The sequence below is a fragment of the Rattus norvegicus genome, chromosome 16 (assembly GCF_021556685.1).
Source record: "Rattus norvegicus strain SHRSP/BbbUtx chromosome 16, alternate assembly SHRSP_T2T, whole genome shotgun sequence".
Taxonomy (NCBI): Eukaryota; Metazoa; Chordata; class Mammalia; order Rodentia; family Muridae; genus Rattus; species Rattus norvegicus.
Genome location: NC_141549.1, coordinates 78,557,292 through 78,578,101, shown reverse-complemented (window position 1 = coordinate 78,578,101; position 20,810 = coordinate 78,557,292). Strand labels below are relative to the sequence as shown.

At 40.9% G+C, this 20,810-nt stretch overlaps 3 protein-coding genes across 2 annotated transcripts in view; 1 reads left to right on the top strand and 2 right to left on the bottom strand.

Moving 5' to 3' along the window:
* Erich1 (glutamate-rich 1) overlaps positions 1-20,810 on the bottom strand; it is a gene marked incomplete at its 5' end in the record, with an annotated part of 52,793,804 nt that overhangs the window by 5,086,262 nt on the left and 47,686,732 nt on the right.
* On the bottom strand, positions 6,011-7,001 carry Defa9 (defensin alpha 9). The gene is made up of 2 exons (NM_001025763.2): positions 6,822-7,001; positions 6,011-6,236 (listed from the first exon to the last, which is right to left on the bottom strand). The coding sequence occupies exons 1-2, from the start codon at positions 6,991-6,993 to the stop codon at positions 6,097-6,099; spliced, it is 312 nt and encodes a 103-aa protein (NP_001020934.1). The 5' UTR covers positions 6,994-7,001; the 3' UTR covers positions 6,011-6,096.
* LOC148000626 (alpha-defensin 24-like) overlaps positions 13,340-20,810 on the top strand; it is a 44,649-nt gene continuing 37,178 nt past the window's right edge. The window contains exon 1 of the mRNA XM_087589464.1: positions 13,340-13,511. Coding sequence (XP_087445590.1) covers positions 13,340-13,511 — 172 coding nt within the window. The remainder of the gene's footprint in view (positions 13,512-20,810) is intronic.

Genomic DNA, 20,810 nt, shown 5'->3' with positions numbered 1-20,810 from the left:
GGATGCAGAGAGTTAGGAGAAGACAAAGTATTGAAACTGAGTCCTGACTTGTGGCTCAGGACTGTGCAGGCTGTGGAAGCACAAAAGCCTATGTCCAGTAGGCCATGCCCTCTGACCCTACAAATAAGCAACAAGCTTGGAGGACTCCAATTTTCTTTATCCCCACACCAACACTCAGCCTCTCCCAATCACAGGAGATATGGAGCAAGAAAGAGAAAGAAAAAGCCTTATGTGACCATGAAGTTGTGCATTAAAATATAAAATAAATTTTAGCCATTAGGGAGGGAATAATCCTGATTCTCAAAAATAACACTGAAAAATATACATGTACTCAAGGCATTCTAATTAGGAAGAAATAAGTAAGAAATACTTGCAGGAACAATGGAAATAGAATGTTTGTCTATTTGTTGAATTAAGAATCGAATGAAAGACAAAGAGAGAGGAAATATTTGTGAGCAATATCAAGGAAAGGAATTGTGGAGGTGGTGAGATGGCTGAGCAGGAGGCCAGACCTGAGGGCAGCTGCTGCTCCTACAGGGTTTCTGAGCCTCTCTTTAGGGTGTATCTGTAAATTCTCTCCTTTTTGTCTCACAGCCTGTTCTTAGGGTATCTCTGTTAATTCCTTCCTTTAGGTTTAACTGCATCCCCTGAAAGTATATATGCAAATTCTCTCTTCAGGAGTCGCTGTGAAGTCAGTGGAAACTGACTTTTATGTACTCTCTAGAATTAGGTAAAATAATACTTCTTACCATATAAAAGCACCAGTAACCCGATTGTCCTGTGAAAGTTGAGCAAGCAAGATTCTACCTTAAGAAATGTGGATGTACAAAGACTATACATGGACTGACACTGGGCTCCAACCTCATAGGTAGCAATGAATAGCCTAGTAAGAGCACCAGTGAAAGGGGAAGCCCTTGGTCCTGCCAAGACTGAACCCCCAGTGAAAGTGATTGTTGGGCAGAGGGAGGATGGGGAGGGGAACACCCATAGAGAATGGGAGGGGGAGGGGCTAGGGGGATGTTGGCCTGGAAACCTGGAAGGGGAATAACAATCCAAATGTAAATAAGAAATACACAAGTTAATAAAGATGGAGAAAAAAAAAGAAATGCGGATGGAACCTAACTCAAAGGTGTTTTTGGAGATATTTTGTTATTTCCTATTACTTGCTTGGGCAATTCATGGGAGAGAGGTTGGGACAGGCTTTCTCTGTGTAGCCCTCACTGTCCTAGAACTCACATCATAGACAGAGCAAGCTGACCTCAAGTGTGCAGCCTCCATTTCTCAACTGCTGGGATTAAGGATTGTGCCACCACTGCCGGACTTGGCATTTTCTCTTTAACCTTACTGTTCTTCTGCTTCCATAAATAGTTTCCAATCTTGTGGGTTTTGTGGGTATTGTGTGTTTGTGTGTCTGCATGTGTACCAGTGTCTCCTGCCCTTTTTTGTTGTGGTGGTTGTTTCTGTTTGGTGGTTTTGTTTTCTACCTTCTTTGAGAGTGGGAGTGGGGGTGGAGGGTGGGGCATGGTGAGTTAATGGGTTTCCTACTACAATAGGAGTGTTGTGTGAGGAACATCGCCTTCAGCAGGGCAGAAGGAGAAAAGGAAGAATAGCACAGGAAAAATGTCCTAGGTGTCAACAAAGTCACTTGGCTCTCTCTGACTCAGTGTCGCCCTCTGCTGTCCTACTTCCTGTGCACTTGCAGGGCAAATGTAGTGTTATGTCAGAATGACAAGGGTCAAGAGAACCATGCTTGGACAGAAAGACCTTGACTCAGCCACCTGTAACAGATGGCATGTATTTATGCCAGTAAATCGCTTACACCAAAAGTCCAAGGTTTACAAAAGACAGTGGGAATAAAGAAGACTTATAAACTATGAAGTTAATGACAGAAAATTATAAGCTTTCAAAAATATTGTAGAACATAGGCAACAGTGCTAACTTACTATATTTATGAAGAGCAATGTACTATCCCATCTTAAATTATAATTGTTCCATGTATAACAGCATGCACATATTTTTTTCTTTTACTGGATTTTTTAAAATTATTTACGTTTCAAATGTCATTCCCTTTATCGGTTTCCCATGGAAAATCCCACTATCTATCTTCCCTCCCTCTTCTTCTATGAGGGTGTTCCCCTTCTCCAACCACCCACCCCTTCCAGCCTCACTTCCCTGACATTCCTTTACACTGTGGGGGTGTAGGGGGGGATCGAGCCATTGCAAGACTAAGGGATTCTCCTCCCATTGGTGCCCAACAAGGCCATCCTCTGCTCCATATGCAATTGGAGCCATGGGTCTGTCCATGTGTACACTTGGATGGGGGTTTCGTCCCTGGGAGCTCTGGTTGGGTGGCATTGTTGTTCTTATGGGGTTGTTAAATCCTTCAGCTCCTTCAATCCTTATTCTAACTCCTCCTATGGGCACCGCATTCTCAGTTCAACGGTTGGTGGCTAGCATTCGCCTCTGTATTTGTCATGCTCTAGCTGAGCATCTCAGGAAGCAGTTATATCAGGCTCCTGTCAGCATGCACCTCTTGGCATCCAAAATAGTGACTGGATTTGTTGGCTGTATGTACATGAGCTGGATCCCCAGGTGGTGCAGGCTCTGAATGGCCATTCCATCAGTCTCTACTCCAAACTTTGACTCCATATCTCCTCCTATAAATATTTTTGTTCCCCCTTGTAAGGAGGACTGAATTATCTCCATTTTGGTCATCCTTTTTCTTAAGCTTCATGTGGTCTGTGGATTGTACCTTGGGTAATTCAAGCTTTTGGGCTAATAGCCACTTATCCATGAGTGCATATCATGTGTGTCTTTTTATTTATTTATTTATTTATTTATTTATTTATTTATTTATTTATTTATTTATTTATTTGTCATTGGGTTACCACACTCAGGATGATATTTTCTAGTTCTATCCATTTGCCTATGAAATTCATGAAGTCATTGTTTTTGATAGCTGAATAGTACTTCATTGTGTAGATGTACCACATTTTTTGTATCCATTCTTCTCTTGAAAGACATCTGAGTTCTTTCCAGATTCTGGCTATTATAAATCAGGCTGTATGACCATAGTGGAGCATGTGTCCTTGTTACATGATTCTTCATATTTTGGGTATATGCCCTGGAGTGGTATAGCTGGGTGCTCAGATTGTACTAAGTCCAACTTTCTGAGGAAACTCCAGAATGATTTCCAGAGTGGTTGCCATAGGGTGCAATCCCACCAACAATGGAAGAGTATTCCTCTTTTTCCACATCCTCACCAGCATCTACTGTTACATGAGTTTTTGATTTTAGCCATTCTGATCTATGTGAGGTGGAATCTCAGAGTTGTTTTAATTCATATTTCCCTGATGACTAAGGATGTTGAATATTTCTTTAGGTGCTTCTCAACCATTTGATATTCCTTAGTTGAGAATTCTTGTTTAACTATGTACCCAATTTTAATAGGGTTATTTGATTCTCTGGTGTCTAACTTCTTGAGATATCTGTATATATTGGATATTAGCCCTCTATTGGATGTAGGATTAGGAAATACCTTTCCCTATATGTTGGTTGCCATTTTGTCTTAATAACAGTGTCTTTACCTTACAGAAGCTTTGCAGTTTTATGAGGTCCCATTTTTAATTTTCAATCTGAAAGCATAAGCCATTTGTGTTTTGTGCAGGGAATTTTCCCCAGTGCCCATTTGATTAACAGTCTTCTTCTTCTTCTTCTTCTTCTTCTTCTTCTTCTTCTTCTTCTTCTTCTTCTTCTTCTTCTTCTTCTTCTTCTTCTTCCTCCACCTCCTCCTCCCCCCTCCTCCTCCTCCCCCCCTCCTCCTCCTCCCCCCTCCTCCTCCTCCTCTTCCTCCTCCTCCCCCTCCTCCTCCTCCCCCCTCCTCCTCCCTCCTCCTCCTCTTCCTCCTCCTCCTCCTCTTCCTCCTCCTCCTCCCCTCCTCCTCCTCCTCCTCCTCCTCCTTCTTCTTCTTCCTCTTCTTCTTCTTCTTCTTCTTCTTCTTCTTCTTCTTCTTCTTCTTCTTCTTCTTCTTCTTCTTCTTCTTCTTCTTCTTCTTCTTCTTCTTCTAATGGTTTGAGGGTGCCTGGTTGATGTGGAGGTCCTTGATTCATTTGGACTTGAGCTTTGTATAGGGTGATAAGAATGGATCGATTTGCATTCTTCTACATACTGACCTCCAGTTGAACAAGCACCATTCGTTGAAAATGGTATCTTTTTTCTTCTGGATGGTTTTAGCTTCTTTGTCAAAGATCAAGTGACCATAGGTGTGTGGTCTACTAGCCTGTTGCTGTACCAATACCATACAAATTTTATCATGATTGCTCTGTAATACAGCTTGAGGACAGGGATGGTAATTTCCCCAAGAAGTTATTTTACTGTTGCTGATATTTTTCACTAACTTGGGTTTATTTTTATTCCAAATGAATGTGCAAATTGATCTTTCTAACTATGAAAAATTGAATTAAAAGTTTGAGGGGGATTGCATTGAATCTGTAGATTGCTTTTGGCAAGATGGCCATATTTACAATATTAATACTGCCAATTCATGAGCCTGGCAGACATTTCCATCTTCTGAGATATTCTTCAATTTCTTTCTTCAGAGACATGAAGTTCTTGTCCTACAGATCTTTCCCTTGCTTGGTTAGAGTCACAGTGAGGAATTTAATATTATCTGTGACTATTGTGAAGGGTATCATTTTCCCAATTTCTTTCTCAATCTGTTTATCCCTTGAGTAGAGGTAGGCCACTGATTTCTTGGAGTTATTTTTATGTTTAGCCACTTTGCTGAAGTTGTTTATTACACGTTTTTTGGTGGAATTTTTTGGGGTCACTTATGTATACTATCACATCATCTACAAATAGTGATATTTTACTTCTTCTTTTCCAAGTTGTGTCCCTTTGACCTCCTTTAGTTTTCTGATTGCTCTGGCTAGGACTTAGAGTACTACATTGAGTAGATAGAGAGAGACTGGGCAGCCTTGTCTAATCCCTGATTTTACTGAGATTGTTTTAAGTTTCACTCCATTTAGTTTGATGCTGGTTACTGATTTGCTCCATATTGCTTTTACTATGTTTAAGTATGAGCCTTGAATTGCTGATCTTTCCAAGACTTTTAACATGAAGGGGTGTTGAATTTTGTCAAATGCTATCTCAGAACCTATTGGGATGATCGTGTGGTGTTTTTCTTTGAGTTTGTTTATATAGTGGATTACATTGATGCATTCCCATACACTGAACAGACCCTGCATTTCTGGGATGAAGACTGCTTAATCATAATGAATGATCATTTTGATGCATTCTTGGATTTGGTTTTTGAGAATTTTATTTAGTAATTTTGTGTCAATATTCATAAGGGAAATTGACCTGAGGTTCTCTTTCTTCGTTGGATCTTTGTCAGGTTTAGGTATAAGACTGATTGTGGCTTCAGAGAAGGAATTGGGTTTGGGTAGTGTACCTTCTGTTTCCATTTTGTTGAATAGTTTCGATGGTATTGGAAATATATTTTCTATGAAGGTCTGATAAAATTCTCACATGGTGGAGCTTGTGTTCTTGTTATATGTTGATAGAGGTATAATTATGCTTGTGTGACTTTTGTCTCTTGGGTTTGTTGCAAGGAGATTACTTTCTTGCTTTTTCTAGGATGTAGTTTATTGCCTCAGAGTTCACAATAGCTACAGTAGGGAAACAATGTAATCTCCTTCAAAAAAAAAAGGGAATAACACTCGAAATGTATATAAGAAATACTCAAGTTAATAAAAAAATAGAACATGAAAAGGTGGGACTAATTTTTGAGGGTGACTCTAATCTGAAGGACAGAAGACTTGATAGTCAAGAAGCAGCTGGAGCAGAGCATCTTGTCTCTTTGGATCTAACCTCCTGCTCATCCTTGATATGACTGTTGAAATGTGACCAAGACTTCTTTTACAAAGGATTCACTGAAGATTCTGCTACATGGCTCAGGAGAGCCCTGTCTAAGCCACATAGAAAGCATCAAAAAAACATAAACAGGTTATTTGTCTGCAAGGAGTTTATTGGAGAAGGAAAAGAAGTTGAGGCCAAGCACAATGATGACAGATTGTGAGGTCCCAGAGCACGTGGTTATTTCATCCTTGGGGGCCATGTTTCTAGGCAGCAGAATTTGTGTTGTTTAAATAGACCTTGAGCACAGAACGAAGTGGCATTTTCATAAGGTCTGCAGAAACTTCTGCAATGGCACCTCTTCCATGGCCATCTGATCTCTGAGGAAACGAGAAAGCATCAGGCATGAAGTAAGGAGGCCAGCAGTGTGTGACAGTGAACTACCCTATGAAGATGTCCTGTGCATGGTAGAAAGTAGGTTTGCTGTGTGGGTGACATCACAGCCAGCACCATGATCAACCCCAAACACATGGAGATAGGACAATTTAACAAGTGTTAATCGCATATAGGAATTGTCATCTACACCACATTCTATCAGCATTATTGTGTTTTCCTGACCCAACACCTTAATACACTGGCATTTAGGTACCAAATCTAATTTTTAAAGTAGAACAGTTATTTCTTCCTATAACAAAATTATCAATCAGGTTTAAAAGAACTAATCAATATGTTTTATATTTTAAAGGTTTTTCACAGATAAATTGTTAGACCAAAATCTTAAAAGGAAAAAGTCAAGCCCAATGGCTTGTCTCTCACTGTTATTTCTATGAATAAGACAGGGAAGTTCTGAAAGGATCAATAGACAGCTACCTGAACCAGACTGTCCTTGACAGGACTCCAGGGCTAATCTACAACCCTCCATCAGGAGACTCCAAGCCTCCATCATTCTGTGCACAAGCACGCACCTAAATTTTGAAGAGCAGAGGGTTCTGGGCCTTCAAAGGAGACAGACACATCCTGGTCCTCATCTGCTGGCTGCTCCTCAGTTTTAGTCTCTTCTTCTGCCTCTTGAATGGGATCAGCCTGGATCTGGAATGCCAGCAGGACAAGGGCAGAGAGGAGGACAAGAGTCTTCATGGCTGGAAGTCACCTGGAGGATTGGTGAGCTGGAGACCAGTGTGTGGAGAGAGGAGCCAGCCTGCATTTATGTGGCAGAGAAAGGCCCCACACTTAGAGACGGCGCTCACTGATGCCAACTGCTCCCAGCTGTTGTCCTCAGGATCCCTTTGATGTTCCTCTGTCCTCAAGGCTTCCTTCCTGATGCTCTGTGTGTTCACTGACACCCCTCCCCTCACGCACACTCCCACTGATAATGATGAACAGGCTTTGCTGTCCTCCCCTGTTTCCCATCTGCTTGAGTATTTACCTCTCAGTGGTCAGGAAAGAAAATAGCTTAACACTGCCTAATTTAATGAGCGCATAGAACAGGAGTGGTTTGTGTTTTGAAGTTGGAGCCTTCTTTTCTCAGAAACTGTGGATCCAGGACCAGTCCTTGACCAGGTTGACTGGACACTCAATTTTTTTTGCAAGTTTTGGGGTATTAGCAATGGTCCTCATCAAGGCAAACTTTGTGAATCCCCTCCTTTGGGGCCATTTTAGAGAAAGTAAGATGGCTTTATTGTGCCCTCCAGTGAATTGAGTTCAAGTTTCTAAGATTTGTCAGAGTGAAGCTGTAGTGGGTGGTTCTGAAGAAGCCAAAGTCATGGAACACATCTGCCAAGAGTGAGCTCCAGGTGGCTCTTCACCTGCGGGACCCTCAAGCCATGGGGTGTTTCCCAGGTCTGAGATGCTGCAATGCTTTTACTTTTAGACAATGAGACCTGACCTACAGGAAAGGACATCCACAATGTAGAGAGGCTCAGAAGCTGCTACCCGGTCTCGAGAAGTGCCGCCATGTCATACACTTCAGTCTGTGTTTATCCCATGTCTCTCACCACACACACAGCAAAAGGTCTAGAGCATCCTGTTGTTTACAGTCACTGTATGGAGTCCCACTGTCAGAGGTGCCAGCTCCTATTTACATGTTAATAAATACTATTCATTGGCTACAATGTTCTTATTTACAGCTCTCTGCAAAAGTAAGTGAAGCTACAAGAATACTATTTTACAGACATATTGAACATATGTACACATACACACACATACACACACAGACACACAGACACACAGACACACAGACACAGACACACACACACACACACATATATATATACATATATATATATATAAAACATATATACTATTGTTCAATGGGACAAGACCACTTGAATCTCTCTGTAGGGTTAGATCTATCAGTCAAGAAGCAAACCTTACATTTAAGACACATAATTGTCTTTTCTGATTATCACAGAGTTGGTCTCAGAAACACTAAAATTTGCACGCTTAAAAGGATTCAGGCCCATATGAAGGTTTTCTATTTCTGTGTTTTCTCTTTCTGTCCTTCCTAACAGTGTCCAGTACAGAACTGGTCATGAAAGTCCAAAGCATGCAGAACCAGCACAATATGTCCATCCAGAAGAAAGATCTTCTGAGGACAGCAATCAAGTTTTCTTTTACGCCATCATTTTCATTTTCTTACTGATTTATGTTCTCTTCTTCCTCTCTTCACCAACCCTGGTGACATCAGCTGTCTCTCTTGGGGAAAGGCACCAAGTTGTGGACACCAGAGACGGTAAAGACCAGAGTCCTCTGTCTGTGAACTTGACCCAGTCATTTAGAGACTTTGTGTTTATTGGGCCTTGGGGGAAAAACAGTTTTTTTCTTTTGAACATCTATTTACTTAATCCATGCTTCTGAATACACTGCAGATGTGTTCAGAGACCAGCAGAGGGCACTGGAACCCCATTACAGATGATTGTAAGTCAGCATATGGTTCCTGGGAATTGAAATCAGGATCTCTGAAAGAGCAGCCAGTATCCTTAACTCGTACTATAATATTTTTCCTATAGTCCTAGTCCCAATCTGATAGGTCAAATTAAGATTTCAGTATTAGTAGTACATTTTTCTCATAAGTTGCCAAGATAAGTGCACAAGTGGGCTAATTCCTCTGGTACTGGAGTTCCAGAAGGCTATGAGCTGCTATGTGGGTTCTAGAACTGAATCTGGGTCCTCTGCAACACTATCAAGCCATCCCTTCAGCCCCTCATTTTCTTTAATTCATCCTTAGCTGCCATTCATAAGTCCCAGAAATATTCTATTTGTAGTAAATGTTACAAATTTCTATAAATATTGTTTTGCTTTTCCAGTTTCATTTCCCCTTACGAACAACCTAGTAGTTAATTTCCTTCAATGATATTTCTTCCTTTAATTAAATATGTAAAACTCAAACCTGTGTGTTTTAGTGGCATTAGAAAAATTCCTACCACCTCCTGGGTTTGAGACAGTGTTATCTTTCTGACCCTCTCACTTCCACAACTGAGGAATTTCGACTTTTTCATGGAGGGTGTTCAGGATTTTTAGTAGTCCAACATATGATATCACATGTGAATGCACAACAAGACATTAGGAAGTAGGGCTGTGGATGGAACAGGTGGACAAGAGACACGAAAGTGATGTTGGAAAAATGGAGTTCTTTGTAGTTCACTGCTAATACTCCTTTTACTAAATCTTGTCCAACCTTCATCATATATTCAATCATGGTCTCCAATCTATGGAAGCGGCCCTGAAATAGCCTCTGAAACCTCCAATCTTGCACAGGACCCACTGGGAGAGTCTAGCTGTCTTCCTTCCTCACTGGGATTAAAACTCTGCTGGGTGAGATGGGTCACAGCTTGAGAACTTGTTTCTTCTCATGACCTCTTGCACTGCAACCTGGACTCTAAGACAGGTGAGGTGATCTCTTTTGTACTTGTTTTGAGTCACAAGTTTTCGTGCAAAATCTCAACAGGACACCGTTCTCCTTAATAATTGAATCTCCTTCTTATGCCCTATTCTTACATGTGTGTTAATTCTTGTTATATCTGTGAAAAAAAAGCCATTTCTTAGGATGTATCCACAGAATACAAGTTATTTATTGGTTGCCTCATATCGAATCACAGAGTTGGGAATTAGCATGGGTAGAGACTGAGGAGAGGTTGTAGAAAGACCGTCTGTCAACAGATGTCTTTCAACCTTGATCTCCTAACAGGTTCTAGCAAGGAAAACAACTAATCCCAATGAATGACAGGATGTATCATTAGAAACGCAGAAGGTAGGTTGGAAGGTGGTGTGGCGGTAAAAACAGGAGATTTGGCCACAGCCCTATTGCCTAACCTTTAGTGTCTCTGAGTAAAGCAATTAACCTCTTGCATGTTCCATTACAAACCCACAACACATTGGCCAATAGAGTGGCTACTTTATTGGGTTATTGTGAAAACCTCAGATAGGAGGAGAAAAAAGACCTTATCAATTAGTATGTATAAGCTAATATAATGTACTGTACATGTTATCTATGTGGAGAATGCTGCCTGGCTTATCATGTGTTTCAAATGTCATGGTTTCTATGAAGCTATGACACAAGGCTGCCCTGGCTCTACAATACATGAAAATTTACTATTCTTACTTTACATAAGAGGTTGTCAGGATCAATAGCATTCAAATGTTTTCTCCAATAGCGAATGTTTATATATGTTAAACTAATGGGGAATGTATCTCCTAGTTTCAAATACCTCAAGAACTTTATGGCATTAATCATCTCCTTGTTAAAGAGACATCACAGAAAATAGGCAGTTTCCCAAACTAGGGTAAAAGGCATTCAATATAAAGATGAATGAGACTTGGGAGAGCTGAGAACTGATATAGCACCTTCCAGATATTAAAGATGATGGGAAGAAGAAAAATAGTAAATGTCGGACAGAGTAATGAGTGGGTATTTCTGACCAGAAGACTATGATATAAAAGTGGTTGATGGGAAATGGGTGAGCTTCATATTGGGCTGAGGAATGTCCTAAGACCATGGAGACAACCCTCCTTATTTTAAAGATGCATGTTTAGTCACTAGTGATGTCTAGTGAAATTCTAATTATGAAGTCAGTATAGGTCTTTTGATTCCAGTCCCAATGTACACACCTTTTCTCTGTGTGTCTATGCTCTCCTCAGAGTGTCCAGGGTCACAGTCAGAAGCTGTAACATGGACGTGTCTTAGAGTTGGCTGGAATGAGCCAAAAGCATGTGTTGCTCATTTGATGTTTCTATGGTCAATGGAATATTTAGAAAGATCTTGGTTATCTACAGGGTATTTTTTTTCATGCAATCATAGGTTGTTTACCGAAATTTCATCGCTGTTCTCTGTAGTGCTAAGTGATGGCCTCTGGCCCATGAGGTGGAGCATGTTGACAACACCATGGTGATGGAGAGGATGTGAGTTCACTAGAGACATCTTCTGAGCACTGCAACCTACAGCGATTCTCAGTTCTTATACGACCTGGCCGTTCCTCAATGCTTGTCCAAGGGAAATGAACTGTTTGAGATTCTTTGGGATTAGGCTAAACTAGGGGAGTTTTTTTTTTAAAGAAAAAGATGCTTTCTGTAACTAATCCTTGGGAAGTCTGTCTTTTAAAGATTATCATTTACTTAACATTTGTTTTATATTTAATTACTAATTGTATGTATTGGGAGACTCATGTGCCACAGAGCTCAGGTGGAGCTCAGAGGGCAGCTAATGGCAATCTGCTTGCTGGTGCCACTGTGTGGTTCCTGGGACTTGAACGCAGATCACCAGGTATAGTGACAGTGTGTCTTCCAATAGGACTTCTTTGCTCTTCCTTCTTATGTTTAAGTTACTAATTGGCTTTCTTTGTGCACAGTTCGTTGTTGTTGTTCTTGTTTTGATATTTTGTCTCTTGAGTAGCCATTCTCTGATTTTTTACTCTATTTCTCATTACATGGACTCATTGCTTTTCCTTCTCATTCTCTGAATGAGACTGCTTCAGAAGAATATATAACCTTATCATGGGAGAGATGCATTTGTGAATGCGCCCATCTAAATTAGGAGGAAAAAATAAGAGTGTAGACCAGGGCAGCAACATCATTTGAGCTTCTTCGTTTTCATTTTTATCTGAAAACTGTGTTCATCTTTGCAATTGCTACTATCTGAAGTCAGGGTTTTGTTTAAGACAGTTTCATTTAAGTGTCTGACACTGTCATTCCAAAGACTCTTGCCTAAGCCTCATCTCATCAGGGTAAAGGCCAAGTAACTTTCAGGTCTCAAGGTGAGAAGTAATTTTAATTTTTCTTCATTCTTGGTGCACTGAATGAGCAACATGTATCACTTCTGACATATAACCAAAAGACTTGAGTCAGTCAAGTGAACTGTAAGACTATTCCCACAATGGCCTGACAAGTCTTGGCTATGCCTGGAGATGCACAGTGGGCATATGACATTGAATAAAGGGATCACAGTGAGTAACATCTAGGAATGAAGCTGAGGAATCAAGGGTGTTTGCCATACTGGTTTGATGACAGTCAGCCACATGATCAACTGTCACAAGTACACTGTTTCAAATTATTTCCAAAGAAAAGCAAGATCTCTGTTGCTTTTAAGCTCTATGGGATATTTATATGTATTTTATGCCTGTGTCCATATAATGATAAACACTGATGTTTTCCTACTTATTAGAAAAGAGCAAAAATCAATAAATTCTACCAATTTGAAAAGGACTTCAATTTTTTAAAAATAGACTCAGAGATTGCAAATACGAAGAATAATTTAAAGGAAGAGAAAAATTTGCTATGGTTGTTCATTTTTCATTAATTTATATCACCTAAAAGTAAAAAGTACATGATCTCATACAAGAGCCACAGCACAGCACTGGAAATTTCCCAAGTGTGATGTATTCTGTCACAATGGCTTCTTCAGAACAACCCACTCTAGCTTCACTCTGAAAACCTGTCTCCTGAACTCAATTCACTGGAGACATGGAAAGGTGATTTTACTTCCTAAGCCCCAAAGGAAAAGATTCATATGGACTTCCTTCATGAGGGTATTTGATAATACTCAGAATGATGCGAAGAATTGACTGTCAAGTCCACCTGAATTTCTATCTGTTCCAGGGACCGCACTTCAGAGAAGAGCAGGCTCCTAGTTCCAAACACAAAGACCCTTTGTTCCATGAGATTGTTGAATTAGGCAGTGTTTAGCCATTTTCTTTCTTGACCACTGAGAGGTAAATACTCAACCAGATGGGAAACAGGGGAAGGTAGCAAGGCCCTGTCATCATTATCAGTGGGGGACGGGTGTCACTGAGCACACAGAGCAACATCAGGATGGCAGCCTTGAGGACAGAGGAACAGCAAAGGGATCCTGAGGACAATGGCCTCTCCCAGTCCCCATCAGTGAGTGCCTTGTCTAAGTGAGGGGCCTGTCTCTGCCCCATTAATGCTGGCTGCCTCCTCACTCTCCATACATCGAGCTCAGGATCAGCAGTTCTCCAGGTGACTCCTGGCCATGAAGACACTTCTCTTCCTCTCTGCCCTTGTCCTGCTGGCCTTCCAGGTCCAGGCTGATCCTACCCAAGAGGCAGATGAAGAGACTAAAACGGAGAAGAAGCCAGGGAAAGAGGACCCAGATGTGTCAGTCTCTTTTGGAGGCCCAGAAGGCTCTGCTTTTCAAGATGCAGATAAGTGCTGGTGTTGGAGGCTTAGAGTCTCCTGAGGGAGCATTGAACATGACCTTCAGAAACTTGTGGGGTGTAATATGGCTCCCTTGGTAACTCTATTTTAATTCATTTTATTTCCTTTTCATAGCGGTGACAGTGAGGGTGACGTACTCTAGTAGAATTTCTTTCTCATAAGGCTTTTACTATAAAAAGTACACATAAGAAGGTCACCAGAATACAGAGGAATCCAATGTACTGAGTTGATGAGTATAGAACAGAAGGAGCAATCTTTGATAATAGGAGAAAATTTACATTTGTGTAAAGAACTTTGAATCAATTGTCTTGTGAATGGGGCAAGTGTCTGCATGGTGACAAAAGGAACACAAAAATTAAACACACACTGGAATGGCTCTCAAGTGCATAGCGAACACCCCTAAAGTACATTATTTGTTGAGATGACCATGCTAATGGTTGTAATGTGGCCAACTCTGCACACTTATGTTGTATCACACATCCTCATAGGATTACCTACTATTCCATTCTGCCTGAGTCTTTTTGTGTCTCCTGTCTCAAGAAATCAGAAATGCTACTACACAGCAAGATCCTACAGAAAGAGAGAAGGCATTATGGGGACCTGAACCAAAAGACACGAAAGCCTTATCCTCTGTTGCCGCTGAGCATGGAGAACAGAGATAGCAAACTGCTATATGCTCTGAGGGCACTGATGCTGATGTCCACTCTGCTTGAACTTCTTTGTCTTCCATAAATTGTTTGCACTACGCTTCGCGTTAGAACCTTTAAGGAAATCTTTGCAGTTGAAAAGAATAACTTAGTGTTTGCTTGCAAAATACTTGCTCCAAAAACTAACAACTTAAGGATGACTCTGGGTTCAGACACAAGAAGTAAAGAAAGCCCATCATGCAAATGATCCTGCCACATGCCTCTTCTAACTTGACTCTGTCTTCCTGTAGACTTGACTCACTCAGAAAGACATTGCCTTTATGTTAAGAAAAACTACCACACTGTGCTTCAGGTTTATGCACTTCTAAAATTTATTTCGTTAGGGAACTACTGTATTCTTAAAAAGTGTTGATGTTTCAATGAAGCAGGCCTGTATTATGCCTCTGGCTTCTAAGTTGTGAGTTATTTTTGGCTCTGTGGAAACACCTTTTAGCAATATTAGAGAAAGTCAGAGAGAAAATGAGTACCATGAGAAGCAGGGCATCCCACACTAGGATATACACATTATCTGCAGTGTCTACAGTCATATGAGACAAAATATATTATCTATACAGAAATCTTCTTCATATACAGGAAGTGGGCATGTCCAATGGCTGCAGTGTGCTCTACAAGTATGCTTCAGTGAGTTTATAGCTTTGGAGAGCTGAATACAGCTTGGAAGAGATAACCAGGATAAATAGGAAGTCAGAGAGTTCCCCTTACAGCCTGATTCTCTGGTAACTCTACAGGGTGCTAAGAGTCAGACTCTAAATCATCACCCACTCCTTAAGGGAAAATCATGTAGGGATGAAAGGACAGCAGTGGTGGCGACCTTGTAGATTGCAGCTTCCAGTAGCACAGATGGTGTGGGCTCCCAGCAGACATTCTTGTGAATGGGGCATTCACTCAATATGGATGGGACCATGCAGTTAGAATTGAATATGCCCATCACACTGTGAGGAAGAAACGATGCTAGAAGCAACTTACATGATAGTTAGCAACTTTGACAGATACCAACTCCACTGAATGAGCCAGTAAAAAAAGTCTAACTCTAGTGAGTATAACCCTTTCAGCTTCAAGTATTACAGAATACTGATGAGTGGATTGCAAGCATGATAGGCTGCTTCCACATTCCTTCAGGACATTTCAGTGTTTAAATTTGTCCTTTTTGAAAAACATTTAATAATTAAGTCAAATGTGGGCCTCCTTCTGAAATGTAATTATCTAATGGCATAGATTCTCAGTTTCCAGGAACAGATAGAATAACTCCGGAAAATGTCAATCAGCAAACACATGACACAATCACATTGATCAACCTCCCTACTAATGTTCTCCAAGGCCCGTCCACTATCTCACAAAGATAACAGCCTCTCTTGTCTTTGTCTCCAGAGAGATTATCTCTGGATTATCTCACCATCTCTCCCTGTTGCAAATTCTTCTCCCTGGATGCAATAAGCTCATGTAGTCTTCCTTCCCTCTTTTGCAGTTTAGGGTAAAATTTTCTTGTAAAATGCAAGAGTTCATTCGTTTTAAATTGACCTATTCTAGTGGTAAACTTCTAGGTGCATAACGGTAATTTATCATTCATGTATGAGCACACTGTGAAGTGATTCAGTTGGGGAATTAGCATATCTGTCACCTCAGGTATTTATAATTTTGTCATGGTGAAACACTAAAATTCTACTGTACTGTTTTGTAATACATGATCCGTTATTATTCACAACCATACTCTTATGTAATAGTCCACCATAACTCATTGCTCCTATGTAAATGTAATTCTGTACCCACTGATCAACCTACTCCCAGCATCTCTTGCCCTTTACAGTCTCTAATAGCAAGTATTCTATTCTCAGCTGCCATTACATTGCTCTTTATCTTGGCTATGTGAGAACATGTTGTCCTTCACTTGTGTGTCTGGAGTTTACACAGAAAGTATCCTCCAGTGCTATCTCAGCTATTGAAAATTCCACATTTTCATGGTTGAATGGTGTTCCACTATGTACAAATACACACACACGCACACACACACACACACACACACACACACACACACTGAGAGAGAGAGAGAGAGAGAGAGAGAGAGAGAGAGAGAGAGAGTATATGTGCACCACATTCTCTTTATATACTTACTTGGCAATAATGTACATGGCACAGAGATACAATACACAAAGTTATTACTCCAGCATAAAGAGTTTATTTCTATTTGAAAGTCTGGTTTTCTGAACTCTTTCTACGACCAGAAACAGCATATAAGGGATTAAGAGATCATATTTTTTCTGTGCTTTACCAACCTTCCTTAGCTACTAAAAGTTCCACATATCATTTAAGACACTTGCAGGTTAGAGGGAAAGACTCTCCAGTCCAATGTGGCCAAGATGTTCACCTTCCCAACTTTTTAATACTTGTCCTCTTACGTGACAATGACCTCTCCTCACTCTTTTCAGCCCTCAAGGCAATTATCACATGCCTAACACATGCCCTTTGATAAATTCTCCCATGTTTTGGTTTTAATCTAAAACTCCAAGAGTGTACCCTATTTTTCTGCCTTCCTGCCCTCTCAGGTGGATGACCCTGCTTCTTTGATAGCATCTCTCAATAAAGCTGTCCTTAACAGTCAGCTGGGACCTCTGATGCCCAGTGTGTACCCACCACACCTGTACCCAGTTCTTACAAGTCAAATGTTCTGTGTTAGGAATGAGCATACTTTCCACCTGTGTTAATTTGTAGTCTTAGAGTCACAGTTCAAGAACTAACCCCCCCTGCCTCAGAAATTTCACTCAAATTCTCGAGAACAATAAAAGATTAGAAAAACTGGGTGCATCAATAAATAAAAGGGTTGCCCTGGGTTTTCTTTATCTCTCCTTTTCTGATGTCTCTCATATGATGGCAGAGAGAATGAAGGGCAAATCTAGGTCTGGCCTCCTGCTCAGCCATGTTACCACCTCCACAATTTCTATCCTTGATATTGCTCACAAATATTTCTTTTCTCCTTGTCTCTCATTCGATTGTTAATTCAACAAATAAACATCTGTTTCCATTGTTCCTGCAAGTATTTCTTACTTATTTCTTCATAATTAGAATGCCTTGAGTATGTGTATATTTTTCAGTGTTATTTTTGAAAATGACCTTGGCTTGCCCTACTTGGCAAACCCTAACATTCAGAGTGAGAGATGGGTTTCATTGAAAAGTTAGGCCATTGTGACAATTTAAAAATGAAGATACCCATGCTGTCTACTTCCCACATGGCCAATGGCTTTGAGAGTGGCACTGATCTAAATGGGGTGGAGTTATGAGAGGAGAAATTAGGATGCCAACAACAGCATTGACCTTTCTTATTATCCATCAGAAGAATGTGTTAACCTGGACACTCCTATAGACCCATGCCGAGAATTTGTTTCTATCATTCTGGTACTTGTTTCTCAGTGTCTTGCTTGGAGACAATAATCAAGCACACAGACTGAGAACTTGTAAGAAATTTATTTGGATGTTATGGAAGAGAAAAAACTCAAGGACACAACATGGGACAAATAACAGTCTCTTTAAAAATCTCTAGTTATGGTTCTGTGTTTACCAGAAGTCCCACACCCGCGGATCCCGGCCGGCAGCAGCTCTCTACTCCCAGACCCGGTGAGAGAGAGACCCAACCGCCTGGTCAGGTGGGCACTCCTGAGGCTGCAGAGCGGAAGAGACCACCAACACTGCTCACCCCTGCCCACATCCCTGGCCCAAGAGGAAACTGTATAAGGCCTCTGGGCTCCCGTGGGGGAGGGCCCAGGAGCGGCAGGACCACTGCCAGAGACACCGCCGGAACCTGAAAGAAACAGACCGGATAAACAGTTCTCTGCACCCAAATCCCGTGGGAGGGAGAGCTAAACCTTCAGAGAGGCAGACAAGCCTGGGAAACCAGAAGAGACTGCTCCCTGCACACACATCTCGGACGCCAGAGGAAAAAGCCAAAGACCATCTGGAACCCTGGTGCACTGAAGCTCCCGGAAGGGGCGGCACAGGTCTTCCTGGTTGCTGCCGCTGCAGAGAGCCCCTGGGCAGCACCCCACGAGCGAACCTGAGCCTCGGGACCACAGGTAAGACCAAATTTTCTGCTGCAAGAAAGCTGCCTGGTGAACTCAAGACACAGGCCCACAGGAACAGCTGAAGACCTGTAGAGAGGAAAAACTACATGCCCGAAAGCAGAACACTCTGTCCCCATAACTGACTGAAAGAGAGGAAAACAGGTCTACAGCACTCCTGACACACAGGCTTATAGGACAGTCTAGCCACTGTCAGAAATAGCAGAACAAAGTAACACTAGAGATAATCTGATGGCGAGAGGCAAGCGCAGGAACCCAAGCAACAGAAACCAAGACTACATGCCATCATCGGAGCCCAATTCTCCCACCAAAACAAACATGGAATATCCAAACACACCAGAAAAGCAAGATCTAGTTTCAAAATCATATTTGATCATGATGCTGGAGGACTTCAAGAAAGACATGAACACACTTAGGGAAACACAGGAAAACATTAATAAACAAGTAGAAGCCTACAGAGAGGAATCGCAAAAATCCCTGAAAGAATTCCAGGAAAACACAATCAAACAGTTGAAGGAATTAAAAATGGAAATAGAAGCAATCAAGAAAGAACACATGGAAACAACCCTGGATATAGAAAACCAAAAGAAGAGACAAGGAGCTGTAGATACAAGCTTCACCAACAGAATACAAGAGATGGAAGAGAGAATCTCAGGAGCAGAAGATTCCATAGAAATCATTGACTCAACTGTCAAAGATAATGTAAAGCGGAAAAAGCTACTGGTCCAAAACATACAGGAAATCCAGGACTCAATGAGAAGATCAAACCTAAGGATAATAGGTATAGAAGAGAGTGAAGACTCCCAGCTCAAATGACCAGTAAATATCTTCAACAAAATCATAGAAGAAAACTTCCCTAACCTAAAAAAAGAGATACCCATAGACATACAAGAAGCCTACAGAACTCCAAATAGATTGGACCAGAAAAGAAACACCTCCCGTCACATAATTGTCAAAACACCAAACGCACAAAATAAAGAAAGAATATTAAAAGCAGTAAGGGAAAAAGGTCAAGTAACATATAAAGGGAGACCTATCAGAATCACACCAGACTTCTCGCCAGAAACTATGAAGGCCAGAAGATCCTGGACTGATGTCATACAGACCCTAAGAGAACACAAATGCCAGCCCAGGTTACTGTATCCAGCAAAACTCTCAATTAACATTGATGGAGAAACCAAGATATTCCATGACAAAACCAAATTTACACAATATCTTTCTACAAATCCAGCACTACAAAGGATAATAAATGGTAAAGCCCAACATAAGGAGGCAAGCTATACCCTAGAAGAAGCAAGAAACTAATCGTCTTGGCAACAAAACAAAGAGAATGAAAGCACACAAACATAACCTCACATCCAAATATGAATATAAAGGGAAACAATAATCACTATTCCTTAATATCTCTCAATATCAATGGCCTCAACTCCCCAATAAAAAGACATAGATTAACAAACTGGATACGCAACGAGGACCCTGCATTCTGCTGCCTACAGGAAACACTCCTCAGAGACAAAGACAGACACTACCTCAGAGTGAAAGGCTGGAAAACAACTTTCCAAGCAAATGGTCAGAAGAAGCAAGCTGGAGTAGCCATTCTAATATCAAATAAAATCAATTTCCAACTAAAAGTCATCAAAAAAGATAAGGAAGGACACTTCATATTCATCAAAGGAAAAATCCACCAAGATGAACTCTCAATCCTAAATATCTATGCCCCAAATACAAGGGCACCTACGTACGTAAAAGAAACCTTACTAAAGCTCAAAACACACATTGCACCTCACACAATAATAGTGGGAGATTTCAACACCCCACTCTCATCAATGGACAGATCATGGAAACAGAAATTAAACAGTGATGTCGACAGACTAAGAGAAGTCATGAGCCAAATGGACTTAACGGATATTTATAGAACATTCTATCCTAAAGCAAAAGGATATACCTACTTCTCAGCTCCTCATGGTACTTTCTCCAAAATTGACCATATAATTGGTCAAAAAACGGGCCTCAACAGGTACAGAAAGATAGAAATAATCCCATGCGTGCTATCGGACTACCACGGCCTAAAACTGGTCTTCAATAACAATAAGGGAAGAATGCCCACATATACGTGGAAATTGAACAATGCTCTACTCAATGATAACCTGGTCAAGGAAGAAATAAAGAAAGAAATTAAAAACTTTTTAGAATTTAATGAAAATGAAGATACAACATACTCAAACTTATGGGACACAATGAAAGCTGTGCTAAGAGGAAAACTCATAGCGCTGAGTGCCTGCAGAAAGAAACAGGAAAGAGCATATGTCAGCAGCTTGACAGCACACCTAAAAGCTCTAGAACAAAAAGAAGCAAATACACCCAGGAGGAGTAGAAGGCAGGAAATAATCAAACTCAGAGCTGAAATCAACCAAGTAGAAACAAAAAGGACCATAGAAAGAATCAACAGAACCAAAAGTTGGTTCTTTGAGAAAATCAACAAGATAGATAAACCCTTAGCCAGACTAACGAG